Source organism: Bison bison, unplaced genomic scaffold (assembly GCF_000754665.1).
Source record: "Bison bison bison isolate TAMUID 2011002044 unplaced genomic scaffold, Bison_UMD1.0 scf7180017864462, whole genome shotgun sequence".
NCBI classification, from domain to species: Eukaryota; Metazoa; Chordata; class Mammalia; order Artiodactyla; family Bovidae; genus Bison; species Bison bison.
The window spans coordinates 4,116,512-4,140,272 of NW_011495024.1; the positions used below are offsets into that span (position 1 = coordinate 4,116,512).

The 23,761-nt window shown below is 37.6% G+C and overlaps 1 protein-coding gene across 1 annotated transcript in view; it reads left to right on the top strand.

Annotated features, from left to right (window-relative positions):
- The window catches only part of RYR2 (ryanodine receptor 2 (cardiac)), an 826,801-nt gene that overhangs the window by 736,697 nt on the left and 66,343 nt on the right, over positions 1 to 23,761 (top strand). The window contains exons 83-87 of the mRNA XM_010860117.1: positions 2,158 to 2,234; positions 3,087 to 3,160; positions 13,264 to 13,344; positions 14,533 to 14,621; positions 15,994 to 16,122. Coding sequence (XP_010858419.1) covers positions 2,158 to 2,234; positions 3,087 to 3,160; positions 13,264 to 13,344; positions 14,533 to 14,621; positions 15,994 to 16,122 — 450 coding nt within the window. The remainder of the gene's footprint in view (positions 1 to 2,157; positions 2,235 to 3,086; positions 3,161 to 13,263; positions 13,345 to 14,532; positions 14,622 to 15,993; positions 16,123 to 23,761) is intronic.

Here is a 23,761-nt window from a genome sequence, read left to right on the forward strand (position 1 = left end):
CAATTTACAGATTTTCTTTTTTGATTTCCCTAGTAAAAGACTATATGACTTCTTTAAAATGTAAGGAAAAATAAAGAAAACTTATCTAATCTCTCCAAAATACTGATCAAGAAATAGGTTCCCTTAGCTTATGTATTACTTCAAAAGATCTTAATTATATATATATATATATATATAAATATATATATCTCCAGAATCCTTGGAGTCAAAAGGAACCTTGGGAAATCATGTAATAAATATACTCACTGTATGTATAGATCTTTTCATCTTCTCTCTAAACCTTCAGATATACCTTCCTTTGCCATATAAACCATGTTTATTTTGTTTTAAAAGACCAATGATTAATAACTGCTTCATGTTTATTATACCAGTAAGTTATCACACACACACATACACCCCCAAAACGGCTATGTTTTTATGTGTTTGTGTTTGTATGTGTCTACGCATGTGTGGAGAAGGCAATGGCACCCCACTTCAGTACTCTTGCCTGGAAAATCTCATGGATGGAGGACTTGGAAGGCTGCAGTCCGTGGGGTCGCTGAGGGTCGGACACGACTCAGTGACTTCACTTTCACTTTTCACTTTCATGCATTGGAGAAGGAAATGGCAACCCACTCCAGTGTTCTTGCCTGGAGAATCCCAGGGACAGGGGAGCCTGGAGATCTGCCATCTATGGGGTCACACAGAGTCGGACACGACTGAAGTGACTTAGCACGCATGTGTAGGTGTATCCATATGTGTGCAAACACACACACACTGCACTTTGTGGATGTGTATGCAGCCTTCACATATTTAGTTTTATATTACCTTTAACTCTAATTTCTGGAAAAAGATTACTTACCACCATTTTGACTGCTTAGCTGAGCCCTGTCTAAATAGCACTGGTAGTAGGAATTGTTCCCCGCTATTTTCGGACACGACTGAGTGACTGAACTGAAGTGATTTAAGATTCAGAGAAGATCAGTGTCTTTATCTTCTTAGTGTTTCTCTTATCATCTTGAATGTACTTCTTATTTGAAACCTAGAGCACATCCTATTCACATTCGAAGTAGCTGTTTCCCTATGGCATGTAACAATATACTCACAGCAGTGCATTGTGTTAGTATTTTTTACATTTATGTTTAACAAATATGTTGACTACAGAATCTGGACATCATTCTGAGAACAGAGGAGAAAAATTAATAGTCAAATGATTCCCACCATTCCTTGAGTTTAGAGACCATGGGTAATGGAAACTGAATTTCTGTCTTAGCAGCATATGGTAGTCAGAGCTCTTGCTAAGTCGCTTCAGTCGTGTCCGACTCTGAGCTACCCCATAGATGACAGCCCACCAGGCTCCCCTATCCCTGGGATTCTCCAGGCAAGAACACTGGAGTGGGTTGCCATTTCCTTCTCCAATGCATGAAAGTGAAAAGTGAAAGTGAAGTCTCTCAGTCGTGCCCGACTCTTAGGGACCCCATGGACTGCAGCCTACCAAGCTCCTCCATGCATGGGATTTTCCAGGCAAGAGTACTGGAGTGGGGTGCCATTGCCTTCTCCCAGAGCTCTTGGATGACTGCTTTTTATGGAGCTCACTTTTTTTTTTTTTAATTAATCTGTTTATTTTAATTGGAGGCTAATTACTTTACAATATTGTGGTGATTTTTGCCACACATCAATGTGAATCAGCCATGGGTATACATGTGTCCCACCATCCTGAATCCCCCTCCTACCTCCCTCCCCACCCCATCCCTCTGGTTTGTTCCAGAGCACCAGCTTTGAGTGCCCTGCGTCATTCATCAAACTTGCATTGGAGCTCACTTTTGTAGTGAAATCTGTGAATAGCATTCAGGTGGGCCTTGTTCCCAGTAAACTTGAACTAAGTATCTGAATCTGCAAATACTTACAGAGTGACTTGAAGAGAACTAAGAGTTCTATTTTCCCCGATATTTATGCTGCTCCTGGTGTTTTGTAAGGCAAAACCATGGGTATGTCCTGCTGCACATGCGCAGAAATGTGCAAGCCTCTTGATGTGACACGCGTGTCACTATTTCATGGTCATGTTTGTATGCACTGGTATTTTTTATCTTTATTTTAGCATAGAAAGAATGTTGTTTCTTATTTAACAAAAAATAAGATTTGTGTTCAGTGACCATGTGGTTTATCTGTTTACTGCAGAAAATGCTTGACTACCTCAAGGAGAAAAAGGACGTGGGCTTCTTTCAGAGCCTGGCTGGCCTGATGCAGTCATGCAGGTAAGCACCTGCTTTCCTGGCTTTAGTTCCACTCAGTGGTTGCATCTTTAAAAGTACTTGTTTTACATTACTGACAGTACGTATACACAGAAAATTTTTTTATTGAAACAATTTTTTAAATTTAATTTTTATTGCAGTATATAGTTGTTTTAGAATGTTGTGTTCACAGAAGATTTTTTAATGGTTAAGCACACTTTCAAGTGGGGCAAAAACGTGCAAGTGTCTTATATTCTATCTTGCTGTTAAATGTTAGTAATGTCTTCATTACTAACTTGTTCCATGTTAATAATGTCTTAAAATAGTCTTCCTTGTACTTAAATAAGGACCTTGGAGAATTAATGTATATTCTCCATATTTGAGAATGAATACTATATGATTTTTGAAAACCATAAAATTCCATTTCATTTTATCTGTGAGCTTTGAGATCACCTCTCATCTTCCCTACAATAATCCTTAACCAAATAATTTATGATCATTTTGTAGTTTTTACAGTATTTAAAATCATTCAGATAGCATTTGACTAAAGAACCTGACACATACTTAATGTGATAAGCTATTCCAACTGGAAAAACATGATTATTATAATTATAGTTCAGTATGCCTGCTGACTTTGTAATGTTCTCCCAAGTTGAAACCCATTTATGCTATATATTTGACTTTCACATGGATCATCTGAGTATGGTCCCTGGAAAGGTAGTCTGCTATGAAAAAACACTATTGGTAGACATTGAGTCAGGGTATGTTTTCAATGCATAATAACATTCGGTTCACACTTCATGATACACATTTGCCCTTCTGAAGAAAGGAAAGGTTCTGTTAGTCCTCTAAATGTTTTTCTCCCTGTTATTGCAGTGTCCTCGACCTAAATGCATTTGAGCGACAAAACAAAGCTGAAGGACTTGGGATGGTGACTGAGGAAGGATCAGGTACTGCTCACTTAAATTAAAAAGATCACCTGTCCCCACTTCTTCCCTGAAATTACCTTTCCGGTACAGAGAGATGTGAGGTTATCTAAATGGACACCATGCTTATGTGACTCATTTAAAAGTTCATAGTTAGACACCCACGTAGGTCACATCCAAGACCCCAAACCTAACCTACCATGTTGGTAATTGACTCCTTTTTATTCCAGACCCACTGTCTGTGACCTTTCCCCTAGCTGGGTAGTAAATAAAGAACCCTTATCAGAGAATTATATCTAAAATTATAAAGTGCATGGATGAGCCAAATTAAAAAATGTTTGACTTTCTTTGGCCATTTTAGCAAACTGTCAGGTTTCTAGATTCTATCTCCTTAGGATAGTAATGCTTTCAGAGCCTTCAGGCCATCAGTATCCTTACTACTCTTCCCTTTTAGCTCAGTTATCCTTCTATTTGATAAATCTGTATGTCTCTGCAAGTACATATTGTTTAAGAAAATAAAGAGTAATTTTTGTGTTTAAATAACTTTGATCATTTAATGTACGTGTGCATAAAAATAACCCACATAATAGAGTTTTTCTCTCTTTAAATAGATGTATAAACTAGAAAATTTAGCACACTGTGCATTTAAAGCAGAAATAATTGTTGCTTCACATTCATTTTGGTATCTATTAAGAAAAAAGTATCATCTCTATTTTTGGTTTTGATTTGTTTTTATTCTTTTGTGTTTGATTTTTAAGTTATTTTAGTTTGAGTAAGGCCCTGTGTGTTTATCTGTTTTTGTTTGTCTGGTTTGGAGTTGTCATCTTATCAATGTATTATTAGTTTTAGAACATTGGGTCTTCTAAAAAACTACGCTTATTGCAAAAAAATAAATTTTCTCCCCTCTGCCATTGGTAGTCTGCTTGCCTTTCTGAAATAGTTTAGAATTAACAAATCTTTCTAATTATCTCTGTATATTTTTGTTCTCACAACAGGAAAAATAATTTAGTCGCATTTTTCTTCCTGTATTTTAAAGATGATCATTTATCCATATTCTAATGCTGCTGCTTCTATACCACCCGTGTAATTTTCTTTTCTGCTTGGCATTTGGATGTAGAAGTTCAGACATCAAGTTAATACTTGATTATTATTGGTTATTTAATTGGGTTAGCTACCTTCAAGAAAAATCACTAGCAGAATTCTGAACTTACTTAGATATTCTGAAAAGGAACATCAAGCTAAATATCTTCATTACTAACATTTGTGTCACCTGTTACAACTCCTGGCCCAGTGGACCTGTCTGGAGAATTCAGAGCCACTACAAAGCCCACATCCCATTAACTGCATTGCCTTTAAGGTTTCACAGAAGTCCTAGGGTTTTTCCAGCTGTAAAGTGCCTAAAAATGAGTCAGTTCTCTATCTAAAGTCTGACTTCCCTGTTTTGGAATTAGAAATCAATTTTATTTTCCCCTGAAGTTTTTACCTAATGGACCAGAGGCTCTGAACATAATTCCATTCATCGTTCTGTGTCACTCTTTACATCAGCTCCCACAGAGAAATAGTGACCACACAGGTTTATTTTCCTGGCCTCCTAGACTTTTATCAACCAGATATGAATTGGAATAACACTTGTGAGTCCCAATTCAGAAATAACTTGATAAGAGCAGCCATCTTGATGTAAGAATTAATCCTGTCTCTCAATATGAGATTGGTTTGGTTAGTTTATTCTTTTTAAAGATGCACACAAAAGTTATTGCCCAAATTGATTAACACGTTTATATTTTATTTCCTTACAAACAGCAAAACAAAAACAATGTCTCAACTTCTTTTCTTTTTCCCCATTTCCTTTCCTTTCAACAACTGTCCATGTATATTCTCCCTTCCTCAGTCATCACTCATGAGCGTGGTAATTATTAAAAATGAACTGCCTTTTCTTTATTTGCTCCTTTATTTGTTGTTAGCTTGATGTACAGTCTTGATAGTAACAGTTTTTGTGCATTTTTCCTTTTCTAGACCATTTTAGCAAGTAGATGATTTACTTTTCATCATTATGCATCCTTTTACTTTTAAAACTTATGTATCAAGCTTTCCTTTTTTTTTTTCTTCCTATGAGGATGTGTAGTTATTAACATAGTAGACATGAAGGGGCAACAAGCATTTAAACGATGGTCTTGGATTTGTTTGGTTCTGTTCTTTCATTTAAAAGAAGTCCTGGTGGACCCAGTGTTTGCAGCTATTGTGTAAATGAGTGAATGTGTGCAGTAGTTTCCCTGTGGCGTTTCTGTTTTGGACATACTGTGGCTTTATGGCTGCACCAAATGGTGCATGGGAAAGTCAGTGCTGACCCAGGGTGGGTGGTGGATGGTAGAGTCTCCTTTTAGCCCTTGGACTCCGCCAGTTCACTTCCAAGTATTAAGAGATTTACAGAGTTTTTCTCTATGCCTTTGAAAATATCATATATTAAAAACCTAACATGAAATGAACTTTCATTCTTGAGATCAAATTTAAAGAACACTAGTAACAGTAGCAAGTATTTACTCTTCAGGCTAGCATAATAACAAAGATGGCATTAATATTGCAATGTAGTCTTTAAAAGGCATGACATATGATGGTGATAAAGAAGGGATGAAATTTTCTTAAACAGTATATTGTGTGTCAACACGGCTTCAGAGATTAAGCTGTGCTTTCTCAATACACACTGCTGCCTGCATCAAGAGACCTCTTAGGAGACTGTGCAATGACAACTCATTGGCTCTAATGATTACTATACTATTTCCCAGATTGAGAACACCTATACTGACTCTATCTTTGGCATATTTTTAAAATTTTTGTTACGTGGCCATTCTTTTAAGATTCTGCAACTGTTAAGAAAAGTATGTACCCTTTATAGGAGAAAGAACCTAGGTCATCCCTCTTGGAAAATATAGAAAAGACTGAAAAATCTGAATCCGTTAGTGATCTCATTGGCTTCGGAGCTTGAGGCTTACACAGTATAAGCTCAGGACTGAGAAAATAATCCTAACCAATTGCCTTTTTTAAGATAAATCTGTTCCTGATGATGAAATGACCATAAATTATATCACTATGGAAAATACGGAACTTAAATACATGAACTTTTTCATACCCATGACTTTCCCATGGTGTTTTCCCTGTTTTATACTATAGAGTGAGGCAAAGTGAGATTCTACGGCTTGTCCAGGGTCACACAGCAATGTGGCAGGATCAAGGCTAAAATGCAGGCATTCTTTTTCTCTTTAATTTGCCAATTCCACAAGCCAATTCCCTTTCCTTCCAGTCTCTAGTAGTCCTTGGGGGACTTATTTTGTGTCCAGCACATTGGGTTAGGTTAGAATTATTGGCCCCCTAATGTCTCCCTTCAAAGGCACCCATCTATTGCCAATTTTTGAATCCACTGTTAACGTTTTAATACCACTTTTAAGCTTTTTATGATTACACATGATATTCCCCATCTGGATTGAGATAACATTAGGAAATATATGCTCCTTTGAGGTTTGTATACAGCTGTCCCTCAGTATCCATGAGGGATTGGTTCCAGGACCCTCTTCCTGTCCACAGATGCTCAGGTCCCTTATATAAAATGGCATAGCATGGTCATAGCCCTGTATCCACAGTTACAGAAGGACAGCTGTGTAAGGCTATCGGACTAATTGTTGACACTCCTTTTTCTATTCTGTCATTGTCATATAAGTTTGCCATGTATCCTTATCCCACCTTATTAAATTTCCCTCATTTGTCTTGGGTTGGCAAAAAGTCCTACCTGGTTTTTCCATAACATCTTACAGAAAAACCTGAAGGAAATTTTTGGCCCACTCAATACAAGAGTATGGACTTCCCCCTTGTTAAAAAAAAAAAGAAAATTCTTCAGATGTGTTTAGATTTTGTGATGTGCTCAGTGTTGTCTTCTCTGTATATTTTTTAGTCCTATGTCTTTTATTTTACTATATGAAATGAAGTTCAAAACCAAAAACTTCTATGAATTTTTGAAATTTCATTCCATCCTTGGATTTTTGATTTGTTTCTCCTCAGTAACATTTATCCTCATTACAAATTCATGATGAGCTTGAAAGTGCAATTTTTCTTCTTTCAAACGTCTTCTTGGAATATAGTCAAAGACACTGCATTATATTTTTAATCATTTTGCAGGGATCCTTGACTTTATAAACAAGTTAAAATTTGCAAGCTGATCTCATTCCTCAGAAATTGTTTGATTTTCTAAAATGTTGTATAAAACATTAATACAAGTTAAGCTTCTTCCATTTCCACCTGTATTTGGTAATGTGTTGCATTGAGGTTCTTGCCTATATATTTATAGTGACCTCATGAAGTTTATGTGAAGTTGAGTGAAAAGGTTTCCTTTTAATTAATTAATCAAAAGGATAATTGTAGAAATCTTTAAAGATTGACCACCCTGATTTTTTTTAGTGTTTTTAGTGCTTAATTATTTATTGGCTGTCTTCCAGCCCAGATTGTCCCAAGGGTACTTTCCCACACGGAATCCAGTAGATCCTGGTGTCCATCTGGATCCTAACTATATTACTCTCCCATGTCTGTGTAAATATTCTCTTCAAGGAAAGCCTATGGTTCATGGCACTAAATAGATTTTTTAAACATCCTTGTACAGTTTTTAAACTTTGAAGCACTCATTTAAATTTGAGTGGCTATTACGTGCTAGATACTGTCCTAGACCTTGGATTTATATAGGAAATCCAGAATATTGTGTAGAGAGAGAGAGAGAGAGAGAAGTAGCTCAGTCGTGTCCGACTCTTTGCGACCCCATGGACTGTAGCCGACCAGGCTCCTCCATCCATGGGATTTTCTAGGCAAGAGTACTGGAGTGGGTTGCCGTTTACACTTGTAAATAAGCAACTTCAGAGCAATGCCCTCTGTTTAAAAGAAAACTGAGCTGATACTTAGCTGCCAGGGCTGGGGGAAGTATATCATCATAGGTATAACACAGAGCCTGAAGTAGAAGTTTATCTGGTAGATAAGAAGGCAAAGAAAAGCATCCCAGTGAAAGAGATCCCCATATGCCAAGTTTAAGGTACAAAACATATGGGAGAACGGTAACTAACCTGGTGTGATTGAAAAGAAATGAACTCACTAGAGGATGGAAAGGTAGTTTGTGGGAGACCCTAAAGGACCTTCTTTACCCTGACAGGGAACTTGCACTTTCTTTCTGAGATCTTGGAGAGCCATTATATAAGTAACACTTCTGTGATATTATGTTTTTTGTGTTGATTCACTTGGAATCTAAATTCCCACATTCACTCTTCAAAATGCTTCCAGTAGAATCTACTAACTAAAATTCACAGATTTCTCATTCTCAATAGTGCTAGAATACCAAATAGACTATATATATATATATATATTTCAGTTAAAAAAAAAGGAAAAAAAAAATGAAGAGAAAAGGCTATAAGAAAAACAATCTGAAATCATGTTTGAAAGCAAAAGATTTTTTTCTCCACTGCTAGCCTTTAATTCAGAGAAGGCAATGGCACCCCACTCCAGTACTCTTGCCTGGAAAATCCCATGGGCAGAGGAGCCTGGTAGGCTGCAGTCCATGGGGTCACGAAGAGTCGGACACGACTGAGCAACTTCACTTTCACTTTTCACTTTCATGCATTGGAGAAGGAAATGGCACCCCACTCCAGTGTTCTTGCCTGGAGAATCCCAGGGACGGGGGAGCCTGGTGGGCTGCCGTCTATGGGGTCGCACAGAGTCGGATACAACTAAAGTGACTTAGCAGCAGCCTTTAATTCTATTATTCATATTATCTATTATCTAATTTATTTCATACAGTGATCATTTTTATTATCTAGGAATGCATTTTATACATAGTATTAGGTTGTTACCTTAAATAAATACATTTAATCAAATTATAACTGATTTATTATATTCACAACCCATTGGAATTCTGTATTTTAGAAATCTAGGGCTTTTAAAATTACTTCATGCTATTAAAACTTCACATTGATTCCTATTGTGCTTTGCATATTTCAAAGCAGTTGTACTTGTTTGAACCAATTTGATTATCATAGCAGCCCTATGAAATATGGAAGTCAGGAGATTTTTAAGTCCCATATCAAAATGATGTAAAAAGAGTCAGAAAGGTGAATTAATTTTTCCAAAGCCACATGTCTAAAATATGGTTTTCCCTGGGTTCTAAAATTGAAAACAGGAGTCCACAATTGAAGATAAACAATAAGTAAAATGATTGTTAGTCAAAGATTGATTACTGATGTGAACTTTATGAAGTGGAGGAACGATGGCACCCTGCATTTAGAGAGACCACAGTGTAGAAATTACCTGTTTGTTGCCTGGCTGTGACCTTCTTGAGGTTAGGAATTGTGTCCATTAGTCTTTTTTATCCCCAGCATCTCACAAAGTGCCTAGCACACAGGGGACACATAATGAGTGTTTCTTGAACTTTACTCAATTAAAGTCTTTTGCCTGTTAATAGCTCTACGACAGTAGTCAAGTTACTTATTTCTCAGTTGTTTCCCAAACCACAAAATGGGGTCATATCACCTCATTTTAGGATTATTGCAAACATGAAATGAAATGATGAGAAAATATGTCTAGCACAATGCCTAGCACACTATAGTCACTAAATGCTAGCTATAAATCCATTTTCAAGTTTTTTATTCTTGGGGAATTCCCTGGTGACCCAGTAGTTAGGACTCTGTGCTCCCACTACAGGGGGCAGGAGTTCGATCCCTGGTCGGAGAATTAAGATCCCCAAAGCCACAAAACATGACCAAATGAATAAATCATAAATTTTTAATTCTTTACTAGTTGAGTTGTAATATTATTTAAGCAGCCATATTTAGATCATTTAAGCAATGATACTAAAACTACATACATGGAATTAAATACCTAACTTTTCACTATTTAAAAGTATTTTTAGCCTTTATCCTTCAGTTTTTCCATATACAAAGTAAATATTTAAGTTCTCTAAAGATCTGTGATCAGAATTATTTCCTCCATGGCAATGGGGGCTCTGGAGATCCACTTAACAGTAGATTTTAGGGAATTGTTCAATGCAGCCGGTCTCATGTTTCATACTACTCACTTTTTTATCTCCACATTATAGAGATATTGACATAGCAAGACCCTACAACACTGGAGATCTTAGTCTTCTGGAGTCTATTGATGCTTATGCAGTTGTTTATATATTTAGTGATCTTTTTATTTATTTCACTAATTTTAGTAACCGTTATTGATAATTAATTATTAACAAATCTTTCTGGAGCTAGGTCTGCAAATTTTGAGCTATATCTATGGACAGTCTAAGTAAAAACAACTTTGTTTTAACTGAACTTAAGCAAAACTTTGTGTACTTTTTTTTTAATTAGATAAACCATTTGGGAGTAGAAAAGCTTTTTAAAGTATTTTAATTTTATTGTATCTCTAAAAGAGGAATTACTTTTTATTGGTAGCTTGAATAAATAAGGTCTACCTAATATTATTTTCAGGTGAAAATTTATAGTTTTTATAATATTTGGTCCATTAAAATTCAGGCAACTTTTTGAAAATATAAACATTCTTAACACCTAAGTTCACGTAACTGTATTTATCACATAGGCATGTTGTTCCCATCTTTATTTAGTGTCATTGCCACTGCTCCTAATAATATTAACCTTTCCACAATTGATTAAAAAAAAGGGTCAGATAGATTATGTAGAGCCAGTGAGGTATACAGTATACATTTTCCATTCATTTTATAGATGAGAAACCTAAAGCACAAGGAACAAACTCATCATCACAACAGTATTGAAATAACTTTCCCCTTTGTTAAAGTGTTAGAAATGATAAGCCCTTTATAATTGAAAACAAAACCAAAGGAGTGCCCTTCACAATAGCTACATTTGGCCATCATGCAGCTATTGCAAATAAGATATTTAAAATGTAAGAGCACTTTCAACTACATTTTACTCCATTTCGTTATTTCTTATTAACCTTAGTTTCCATCTTACAATGGAATTTCTTTTGCGCACATCCCAGAGTAGACTGGTGCTCGTGTACCTTCTGCAGACATAAAGCCATCCTCCGTCTTTGTTCCTGCACCACCTACCGGCAGCATGGGCACTGGCAGCATTTTAATCAGATAGGAGTGTATTCATTAAGCAGCAGTAGTCTAGTCAATAACCTGTACCGCCTGATGGTGAACGAAGGCTTGACCTGCCCCCTTTCCCCTCCCTTCTCTCTCTTGTTCTGCTGTGTGCAGCGTGTCCACCGTAAGTGAAGTCACTTGTGTGTGTTTCCGTGTACAGTCTAAAAGATACTGTGCATGCCAACAAAAAATAAAATGTTACGTTATAAATTAATGTGCATTGTACAGAGCATTTCTAGGTACACTGGTAGACTACATGTTAATTTATTTCAGTGTTAACTTTTCTGAATACTTTCTACCAGGGGTTACTTATTCCACATTAAAGTTATGAAGATTGATAGTATGTCCTTGGTTTTATTGATTCAATTTTCTGAAAATCGAAAAAACAAAACATTTTAGATGGGTTCAACAAGGAAAAAGTCAATAAGTCTATGTAACTAACTCATAATATTTTAATTTAAATATCATTTTAAAGTATCTTCATGAAATGATACAAAGTGTCATCAGTGAAGAGTTTAGTTTGTTTATTAGTCTAGACTGTTCCTTTTTTCTTATCCTGTCATGAATGTAAACACTGAGAAATGGGCTTATCAGCCATGTATTGAGATTCAAAACAATACACATTTAAACATTTAGATTTGCCATGTCACATTTATAGACATGGTGACCTTAGTTTGGTCACCAAATATCATATCTTGCAGGCTCATAGGGAAACCAGTACAGTGATTTTATGTACTTTTTTTAATGTTTATATTAGTTTTCAAAATGGTTTTGCTTCCTAACCCTCCCATTATATGAAGCCTCTCACTTTGAAAGTCACAGACTGCAGACTGGTAAGTCCATCATCTCTCTATCATTATGATCATTCATAATTTCAGTTCCAGTAAACACATGATCATTGCATAGTTTTCTTTCCTAGCCCAAAGTATTTCCAGTCTGAAAAGTTATTATTATTTTTTTAAACACATGAGTATATTCATTCACTTGCCAAACAACATTTTTGTTTTTTGTCATTTTGCTTTCTAAACAAATTGAGATTCCAGAGCATACACTCATAATGTTGACAGTGTTTTTTTCATGGACACTCTATGCTTTTAAATTCAACTTTCATTTGTGTGGTGCTGGTTTTTTGTTTGTTTCCTTCTCTGTGTTTTTGCTTTCAGAGTAACTTGTGATCAAGGTACATTTAAATTGAAATAGAGGTGAAATATCTGAACCCTTTCCTAAGGCTTCATGCTGGCCACCCCCCACACGTATAGTTAGTGTTGAATGATGCAGAACACCTCCAATGGCTCTGAGATGTCCTCCTTTGCACATTGCTTTGTTAGGTTTAGCTCTCTTAGCAGGAGTCAGCAAAGTCTTTCTTTTGGTTTGATATTTGGAGTTAGGTCTGCTTGCCAGTTCTTCCTCTTCTGGTGGAATGCTACAACCAATGAGCGCTCTATTTGGACAAGCTCATGAGAGAATTCATTGAAATGAGTTAAGAAACATTTTCTGGTCATTTAGAATTTTCACAGAAATCCTTTAATTAATATGTGAATACCAGAAACTTTTAGCCCTGTTTTATATATATACCGAATGCCTCTGTATTGAAACATTTGGTTAGACTCTAGGAACAAAGCAGATTTAACTTTCACATTTGTAAGAGATGCAGAGATCCTACACAAAAAGAAAGATAGAAAGGGGGGAAAAGTTCAAATCTCTAAACCTCTTCAGGTTGTTTCTAAAATGTTGCCAAACCCATGCTGCTACTTTTAACAGAGAGAGATCTGAGTTTTTAAGAGTCAAATGTTCTTTTCTTACCAAGAAAAAGTGCATCTATCTGTCAAGCGCATGATCTTAAGAGCTTCAGATAGAAAAGTGGCTATGATTTGTGACTGTTTTTGGTTCAGATGATGCTAGATGAACATGCAAGTTTGATGGAGGTGGGGATACAAAGGGAGGTTGAGGCTAAAGTGGTTGATAACATCGGGTCCCTCTGGACTTCCTGCAGGAGAAAAGGTTCTGCAGGATGACGAATTCACCTGTGACCTCTTCCGCTTCTTGCAACTGCTTTGTGAGGGACACAACTCAGGTTTGTGAGACCCCAGACCGTTCATGGTACCCAGCAATAAGCATTTTGAAGCCAGTAATAACAGGAGCCTCTTAGTTCTAATTATTCTGCTTCTCCTAGGTCGAGAAACGGTTCTTGAAATTTGAGCATTGGCCCTGGGGTTTTTCTATGTCACTGAGTCTTTCAAAGTCTTTTGCTAGTGATTTCACTTAATTCTTTTTTCCCCCTCTAAATAAATCCTTTTAAGGTATTGATATTCTAAAGAGAGATTTTTTTTTACTGATAAAATTACAGTAATGCTGAATTTTCTAAAGGAATAATTAATACACTATTACCTGAATGGCATTGCAGGCAGATTCTTTACCATCTGAGTCACCAGGGAAGCCCATATGAATGGCATATGGGTACAATCAATAATTTGAAAAGCAAAGCTCTAGAATAGCATTGGTTTGTACATTTTACACATATGTGCTATTTTTTAATTAAAATTGACTTGCTTGAAGACAATTTTTAGGTTTTAAAAATGTAATGTGCATATTTGATATAAAGAAAATCTCAAGAAATTTTGTTCACAATTTAGACTTTCAAAACATGAATTTTATAACTCTTATTAGTTCTCATGCTGGAGAAGACAGCTGATAGAAGGATTCAGATTGTGAAGAAAAATGTAGATTAAATACAATAAATAGCTATGGAGACATATGTAGGTTTATTTCTTTTTTTTACCTCTTCTCTTTAACTGGGGGAATCTACTTCACTATGTAACTTGCCATGATGTATTTCCATCCGTTGTTTATGGATCATATGTATCAGGCTTGTGCATCTGTGAAGGCAGCAGCTTTATCTTGATTTTTTTTTTTCTTAACAAGAGATTATGGAATAAATCATTTAATTACTCCATCCTACAGGATGGAAGTCCTTTTCAGTCATTCACATGCCCAGAGCTCTAGAGCGAGGAATCAGGACACAGGTGTTAACAAACCTCTTAGGTGAAATTTAAATATTGATATTATGTGAAGCACCTAGGTTTGTTTTTGAGGTGCTCACTTTTTATGGAAAATATAAATTATTCAGTGTTCAAACTATCAGATATAACACTACAGAAGCTGCAGTGATTTTGGTGTAGACACCATTTGCTCTTAGAATTGTTCAAAGAATTCATTTTAAATTTTTGAATGCACTTTAATAACATCTTTTGATCTTATGTAGATTTTCAAAATTATCTGAGAACTCAGACTGGCAATAATACAACTGTCAACATAATCATCTCTACTGTAGACTACCTTCTGAGAGTTCAGGTATGTAGCTTTATATTAGTAGCAAATTAAAATGTTGGCTAGTTGTCATGATATGGCAGTTGTGAAACTGACATGGTATAATGTGTTTTGACTTATGAGGTCAAAACTTATTGAGGTATTTTTCTTTGATCACAGTCTTTCCCCAAATATTAGACTAAAACCGCCACTATTGTCTTTGCCTTTGATTCTGGCTCTTTCTATAAGTGGGAATATTTTTTTCCCTGCAGTTTTTAGCTTGATGGCATTTTAAATTCCTTTTCAATTTGTAAAGCATGAACATGCTCTTTTCCTTCCTCTGTGGTTGATAAATAAATGGCAGAAGAATATTTGAAACACTACTAAAAATGGGAAAGAAAGGCTTTCAAACTACCTAACATACGCTTAAATGTAAGAGACTAAGGTCAATTCTTTTCAGCTCTCTAAATATCTGATGAAAAAATTCAGCCTAACACTCCATCACTTAAAAATATCTTCAATACTCTAGTAATATTCTCCATGTTACTAGAACTGAATCTGAAGGTGTAGGTCTCTTAATGAAATTTTATACTTTTATTTTTCATTTTATTTAGAAGGAAATCAGGTGTAGCACATTTAAAATTACAAACTCTCTGTTTCTTGCTTAATCTTTGAATATGTAAAAGCACAACACTCTTACCTAAAACTAATGGAGAAAAAGGCTAGTTCTGAAGCAAATATATCAAGAAGCTTTGCTGAAATGTATCTGTAACTTTCAAAATCATATCTCAAAACCTGAATGTGGTTTACATGGTAGCCCAAATTATATTATTCATTTAGGCAACTAAAGTTCCTTTAAAATGTGAGCCATTGTTGAAAACATCCTGTTTGGACAGATCGATCATATTTAGATGTTTATTTACAATTGTTGTCAGTATTTATAAGGAATCCAGCCAGTTTCTTCCAGGGCTTTTATACAAGTCAGGAACATTCTGAAATTCTCATTAAAGAAACGTTACTGGCTTTACTGGAGAAAAAGTAGACTAGATGTTTATATTCTATGATTTGTCTAATTTCTATGTTCACATAGTAATATTTAAATACTCTATGGATAAATATGCATTAGTGTTATGAATCCTTATGTTTGTGAATTTCAAGGTCATCAGAGACAAAAAGTCATTTTTAAAGCTAAGTTTTCTGCTTATTTTCTCTCCAGATGTTATTTATATCTAGGGAGGATTTGCCATATTTTATGTTTAGGAAAATCATTGAAAATAGTGTTTATTTCACAGATATTTTTGTTTGCTTCCAATCTGTTATTTAAAATGATTTCCTTTAAAGAGTCCAAAACTGGACAGGTCTTTGATAGCTTCAGAATATTCCTTAATCCTAAATCCTATCATCTCTTTTTTTTCAGGAATCAATTAGTGATTTCTATTGGTATTACTCTGGAAAAGATGTCATTGATGAACAAGGACAAAGGAATTTCTCCAAAGCTATTCAAGTGGCAAAACAAGTCTTTAACACTCTTACAGAGTATATTCAGGTAAACTTTTAAACATTTCTGTTATTTGAAAAAGAATGAGAAAAAAGAGTCAACTGGTTAGCATTAAATTCCTTGGAAAAAAATGCAGCATGCCTATTTTCCTGCTGTCATCCACATTTTCTAATGACCCCTTCTGTAGAATCTTAGCCAATGGGTCATTTAAAATCAGATGTGAAGTTATATGGAATGAACTTGCCTTACCACTTTTAGGATTGAGATATCATGAGATACCAAGAGATGAACCATGAGGTTGAATGTGTCGTATCTCCAATACCTAGTGTATATATTAAGCACTCAATAAATATTGATGAAGAAGGAGAGAGAAGTGAAGGAGAAAGGGCAGAACTTTAAACCACTTTTTATAGTATTCTTGTGAAAATGAGGAGGGAGTTTTTTAGAAGCCTTACAAAAAGGAAAAAAGCATTTAAAAACTTCACTGTAATGTGTGTGTGTGTTGTCAACTGAAAAAAAAAAAATATTGCACCATCTAAAAGTTGGAAGTTGTGTTTTATTTGGTGGACTTACTTAGGACTTAATCCCAGGAGCAGCCTCTCAGCTCTGGGCAACTGTTCTAAAAGGTAAGGGAGGAGCCAGGATATGCAGGTTTTTGCAATAAATAAATAAGTAGTCAGAACATCAAAAGATTACAATTAAAGAAAACCAGACATCTGAAGTTAGTGAATTTTGTGCGTTTCTATATATGGGAAGATGCAAGAGTCTGGGCTCCCTGAAATCATTCCTTTGATACGCACCTTAACTCTCAGGGCCTGGATCCTGCTTTTCTCCATCCTGAATCCCCTCAGGTACACTGTTTGGGTGGCTGCAGTGGTTGCTGGGCTGATGGCGACAGCATCCTTTGTTTAATTAAATGGCAGGCTGCATTCTTTGTCCATGCAGTATGTGTGTGTGTACATATATGTGTGTATATGTAAATATATTATATGGCAATACAATGTGATAATTATAGGTAAAATTTTCAAGTCCCATGAATAATATACATTTTTTACATTGATTTGCTTTATATTCTTCTTGGGGTAGACTTCTAGTTTTGATCTACAGATTCTTAAAAGAGTTTATAAAATTCTTCTTTCTTCAGCAAGCAAAACTTTGCCATTTTCTAGAAGACTTGTGTCCATGGCTAATATTACTCCATCACTGTGATTGAAGTGGCATGTACAAAAATAAAATAGGAGGAAGAAACTTACAGTTTCTTTTGTCAGACAAAACATAGTCTTAAGGGGGAAAAGGTTAAGTAAAAATAACAGATTGTGTCTCCAAAGCCTGGCATACTTGCAGGTATCTGTAGAATGACTGAATGAGAGAACTCTTCATGGCCAAGTGAAGCCACCAGGGCTGAGTGGTGCAGAGGAAAGATGGAAGCATGGCTACTCCTTACCTCCCCTAGGTTCACTCTCTCCTCTGTATTCATACCTTGGAAGGATCTCACTTTTTTCTCTTTTCTCCTTGGGTAGGGAAGAGGATTCTTATTTTAGCATTTCAAAATGGGAAAGCCACACTTGATAATTCTTATAACTTTTCTTTATTCAAACACAAGTGAAGTTTTAAATCCAGTCCAGACCATTCATGTACCTATTTCCTTATCTCCTTGGCTTCCATTATTGCCTTAATATTCTCATCAGTGTCTAGAAAGAGAGCAATACCACATTTGGTGGGAACTGTCCTGATTAAATAATAAGATTGATTGATCTTATTGATTGACATTCACAAGCAAGTGAATTTTATAGAAACAGCAAATGGCTTCTTAAAAGAACTAAAACATAAATACCACCATAGTCTTCACTAGACAGACCTTTGTTGGCAAAGTAATGTCTCTGCTTTTGAATATGCTATCTAGGTTGGTCATAACTTTCCTTCCAAGGAGTAAGCATCTTTTAATTTCATGGCTGCAATCACCATCTGCAGTGATTTTGGGGCCCCAGAAAATAAAGTCTGACACTGTTTCCACTGTTTCCCCATCTATTTCTCATCAAGTGATGGGACCAGATGCCATGATCTTCGTTTTCTAAATGTTGAGCTTTAAGCCAACTTTTTCATTCTCCTCTTTCACTTTCATCAACAGGCTTTTTAGTTCCTCTTCACTTTCTGCCATAAGGGTGGTGTCATCTGCATATCTGAGATTATTGATATTTCTCCCAGCAATCTTGATTCCAGCTTGTGCTTCTTCCAGCCCAACATTTCTCGTGATGGACTCTGCATATAAGTTAAATAAGCAGGGTGACATACTCCTTTCCCAATTTGGAACAAGTCTGTTGTTCCATGTCCAGTTCTAACTGTTGCTTCCTGACCTGCATACAGGTTTCACAAGAGGTGGGTCAGGTGGTCTGGTATTCCCATCTCTTTCAGCATTTTCCACAGTTTATTGTGATCCACACAGTCAAAGGCTTTGGCATAGTCAATAAAGCAGAAATAGATGTTTTTCTGGAACTCTTTTGCTTTTTTGATGATCCAGCAGATATTGGCAATTTGATCTTTGGTTCCTCTGCCTTTTCGTAATGCAGGGTGAGCATCTGGAAATTCACAGTTCACGTACTGTTGAAGCCTGGCTGCTTTGCAGCGTGTGAGATGAGTGCAATTGGGCATTCTTTAGCATTGCCTTTCTTTGGGATTCAAATGAAAACTGGACTTTTCCAGTCCTGCAGTCACTGCTAAGTTTTCCAAATTTGCTGACATATTGAGTGCAGCACTTTCACAGCATCATTTTTTAGGATTTAGCTCAGCTGGAATTCCATCACCTCCACTAGCTTTGTTCATAGTGATGCTTCCTAAGGCCCAGTTGACTTTGCATTCCAGGATGTCTGGCTCTAGGTGAGTGATCACACCATCATGATAATCTGTGTCATGAAGATGCTTTTTGTATAGTTCTGTGTATTGTTGCCCCCTATTCTTAATATTTTCTGCTTCTGTTTGGTCCATACCATTTCTGTCATTTATTGTGCCCATCTTTGCATGAAATATTCCCTTGGTATGTCTAATTTTCTTGAAGAGATCTCTAGTCTTCCCATTCTATTTTTTTCCCTCTATTTCTTTGCACTGATCACTGAGGAAGGCTTTCTTATCTCTCCTTGCTATTCTTTGGAACTCTGAATTCAAATGGGTATGTCTTTCTTTTTTTCCTTTGCCTTTAGCTTCTCTTCTTTTCTCAGCTATTTGTAAGGCCTTGTCAACAACCATTTTGCCTTTTTGCGTTTCTTTTTCTTGGATATGGTTTTGATCACTGCCTCCTGGTACAATGTCACAAAACTCCATCCATAATTTTTCAGGCACTCTGTCTATCAGATCTAACCCCTTGAATCTATTTGTCACATTCAATGTATAATCATAAGGGATTTGATTTAGGTCATACCTGAATGGTCTAGTGGTTTTCCCTACTTTCTTCAATTTAAGTCTGAATTTGGCACTAAGGAGTTCATGATCTGAGCCATAGTCAGCTCCTGGTCTGGTTTTTGCTAACTCTGTATAGCTTCTCCATCTTTGGCTGTGAAGAATAAGATCAGTCTGACTTTGGTATTGACCATCTGGTGATGTCCATGTGTAGAGTCTTCTCTTGTGTTGTTGGAAGAGGTGTTTGCTATGACCAGTGCGTTCTCTTGGCAAAACTCTTATGTTTTGCCCTACTTCATTCTGTACTCCAAGGCCAAATTTGCCTGTTACTCCAGGTGTTTATTGAGTTCCTATTTTTTCATTCCAGTCCCCTATAATGAAAAGGACATCTTTTTTGGGTGTTAGTTCTAGAAGCTTTTGTAGGTCTGCATAGAACCATTCAACTTCAACTTAAGCTTCTTCAGCATTTTGTGTATATATATATATAATACGTGTATATATGCATATATGTGCATGTGTATATATGTACATATGTATATATGTACACGTGTGCATATGTATATGTACACGTGTACGTGTGTATATGCGTATACCTGTATATATGTACATATGTATATATGCACGTATGTATTTACGTATATATGTACATATATGTATATATTTACATATAGATATATACGTACATGCATATACACACACACACACACACACTCTTTCATATTCTTTTCCATTATGATTTAATACAGTATATTGAACATGGTGTCCTGTGCTATATATAGTGGGACCTTGTTGCTGATCCATTCTCTATATAATAGTAGCAAGGATTTTATGTCACAGGCATTGAATAAATGAGGGGGTCTGGTTTTCCATTGGTATGTCATTTCCATAGATACTGGGCATATAGCTCAAAGTCCACAGTCCGGCCCAAGATGGAGTCCTGCTTTCAAGATACAGCCTGTTCTGTTTCCTCCTTCAGGAAAGCCAGCTGACTGAGAAGATGTCAGACTAATTTCTCAAAGTAACCATCTTATTGTGGTCAGGATGACAGGTTCTTTTATAGAATCAGAAAGAGAGAAAGAAACAATGAGGAACTAAAGTCAAAAGGCAGAATAGAGAGGGAGAGGCAGTGAGGAAGGAAAGTAAAAGGGTCTTCAGTCTTGGGCAACATCTCCAGGAAGGTTCAGCCTTTGAAAGGGATGTGCTAATCTCTTCCATTCAGAGGTAGGTGGTGTCACGCTATCTCTTTTTGAGTTGAACAAAGGCATTTTACTTTACAGTCAGGCAGAGGGTCAGGAGAAGGCAATGGCACCCCACTCCAGTCCTCTTGGCTGGAAAATCCCATTGGGCGGAGGAGCCTGGTAGGCTGCAGTCCATGGGGTCGCTAAGAGTCAGACACGACTGAGCGATTTCACTTTCACTTTTCACTTTCATGCATTGGAGAAGGAAATGGCAACCCACTCCAGTGTTCTTGCCTAGAGAATCCCAGGGACAGGGGAGCCTGGTGGGCTGCCGTCTCTGGGGTGGCACAGAGTCGGACACGACTGAAGCGACGCAGCAGCAGCAGCAGCAGCAGAGGGTCAGGGTCCTTTAAGGCAGGCCATTATGCATGATAGTAATAACAAAAGCAACAAAAAGCAAGTGAAAGAAACAGTTCCAACATGGAGTCAGAACTGGCTTCTTCTCTACAGCAAGCGCACAGGGCACATTGCCAACAAGGGACCACAGTGAAATCCTGAGAATCTGTTGCTTTGACGCAGAAGCCAGACAGGACTGATGTACACTGTAAAACCAGTTTGGCCAGGTACACTGAACGTGTTAACCTCTAAGTGAAGTGATCCCTTCTCCCCCCGTCTCTTCAAACTTGCTCTGTAGCCCATTTCTTTACCCCTCTTTGAATGGATCTTGTGCACCAGCCACTCTCAGATAAATAAAATTCCTTCAGTCACTTTGTCACAAGAATTGTCTCACTTCAGTCATTGTATGGTGACACTATCACTTAACTCTTACCCAATTTAAAACTCCCCCTCGAAGAAACACTTCCCCTCATGCCTGATTTTGTGCTGAAAAGGCCTTGTGGGCTGAGGGTGGAGGGCAAGGAGTACGCTCTGGGCTTCTCTGCCTTCTCTCCAAGGGGTGTCTGTTCCTCCTCCTCCCCCTGCGAGCCAGCCTAGGCCTCCTCGGGGTTGGAGCTGTGAAGAGGAAGAGTAAGGAGAGGGAGGTTTTCCTCTAGGCACGTGGAATTCAGGACTGCACTGTGGCCTGGCCACCCGGGTGGCGTATTATATTCTTCCTCTGATGAGGGGGCTTGGCTCTCCTACTGCTTCCAGTGCCTGGAAAGGTGTCTTTTCCCTTCCAGTTTCAAATTATTCCACAATCTTTGTGCATCTGGTGGCCCCCATCCACCTCTGAAAATCACATTACCCTTTGAGACAGTTTGCTTGGCAATATTTCAAAGTCCTTTTGGACAGAATAGCTCCCACTTAAGAAATCAATTTTTTGTGACTTTCCATCTTTTACACTTTCTAATACCAGGCTGTTACCCAAAAACTAGGTTCTTCTCTTGATGGATGTTGAGCTAATAGATACAACCAAAGATTGGAGGAAGGAAGGATTTATTATTACTTGCAGCAAGTAAGGAGAACACTAGGGTTCTTTCCCAAAGTAGTGTCTCTCCAAACAGCAAAATTGGGAAAGTTTTAAGCTAAGGGTACATGCATATTCATGAAGAGGCTTCAGCAGTGAAGAATTCGGACAGAGGTTGACAGAGTCCAAGTTTAGTTGACTGGAGTCAGGAGGGATGTCATCATTCTGTCCCCCACCTGGGTGAGGGCCTTAGCTCCTGCAAAACTCAAGGACTGTATCAGATTATGTACCTCCTTTGAGGAGGAACTAAAACTCTGTTTTCACTGCACTATTGTTTGACTGCCCTTTCTCTATTCCTCAGTTCCTTTGTTTCCCTAAGATCATTGATTACTGAGATCTATCCAAGGGCAAGCACTGTGACCAGGCTGAGATCACAAAAATGGCTCAGGCCAAAATGGCTTCTCTTATGTCAAAAAGCTGCCCAACTTCAGAAGACAGAAGTCACGCACTCCTGATGGCTCTCTTGAGGCCTCCTTTCTCTCTCCATGGAAAGGAAGGCAAGGGTAGCCCAGTCCTCACCCACCGCTGCAGGGCTGGAGGTTGGAGAGCACTTTGCAAAGTCTGTCCCTTTTCAACTTCAACACCTTTATGTCTTAAGGCTAGAAAGATCTATTTAGTTTCCTTTCACAGGTACTGAATCTGGCACCTTACTTTTGAAATATGAAGATACTTGGCACTTACTGTCTTTGTTACTGAACCAAATTAGGGTCTGGTTGTCTGTGTGCAATAAAGCCAATCTGCTGACACCTGGTGCTGGTGAAGGAGAGTGCAGCATTTATTGCAGGCACCAAATAAGGAGTCCACGACAGCTAGAACTTAAAAGGCCTGAAGGCTTGCTGGTAAAGCTTTAGAAAGACAGGATGAGGGAGGGGTCTTGTGGGGTGTGTGATCAGCTCATGGACAAGTTGAGAGAGGGGACTTGTGGGGTGTGTGATCAACTCATGGACAGGTTGTGAGAGGGGGCTTGTGGAGTGTGTGATCAACTCATGGACGTTCTTCTGATTGGCTAGTGGTGAGGTCACTGGGAGTCAACATCATCAACCTGTCTGGGTCTACATGTTGGTGGGCAGTATATAGTTAACTTCACCCACCTGGTAGGAGTTTCAGTCTCTGCCAAACAGCTCAGAGGACATGGCTCAGAATATTATCTGTTGTCCTTGAGAAGGAACTAAAGGTCTTTGACTTTGTTTAATGGCTAAAGTATTATTATTTTGTCTTGCCTGTTTTCCTTTCCTTCTGCATTTTTCCCCTTCTTTGATTAAATTTATTGTTTGACTAAAGTTTTCCTACAGATAAAAGGAAGGCCGAGGACTTGAGTGGAGGTCTGTTTTGGGAGGGCCCCATAGGGTCCTCGGAGAAGGCAATGGCAACCTACTCTAGTACTGTTGCGTGGAAAATCCCATGGGCAGAGGAGCCTGGAAGGCTGCAGTCCATGGGGTCGCTAAGAGTCGGACACGACTGAGCGACTTCACTTTCACTTTTCACTGTCATACATTGAAGAAGGAAATGGCAACCCACTCCAGTACTCTTGCCTGGAGAATCCCAGGAATGGGGGAGCCTGGTGGGCTGCTGTCTATGGGGTTGCACAGAGTCGGACACGACTGAAGCAATTTAGCAGCAGCAGCAGCAGCATAGGGTCCTGGCTCAGTTATAT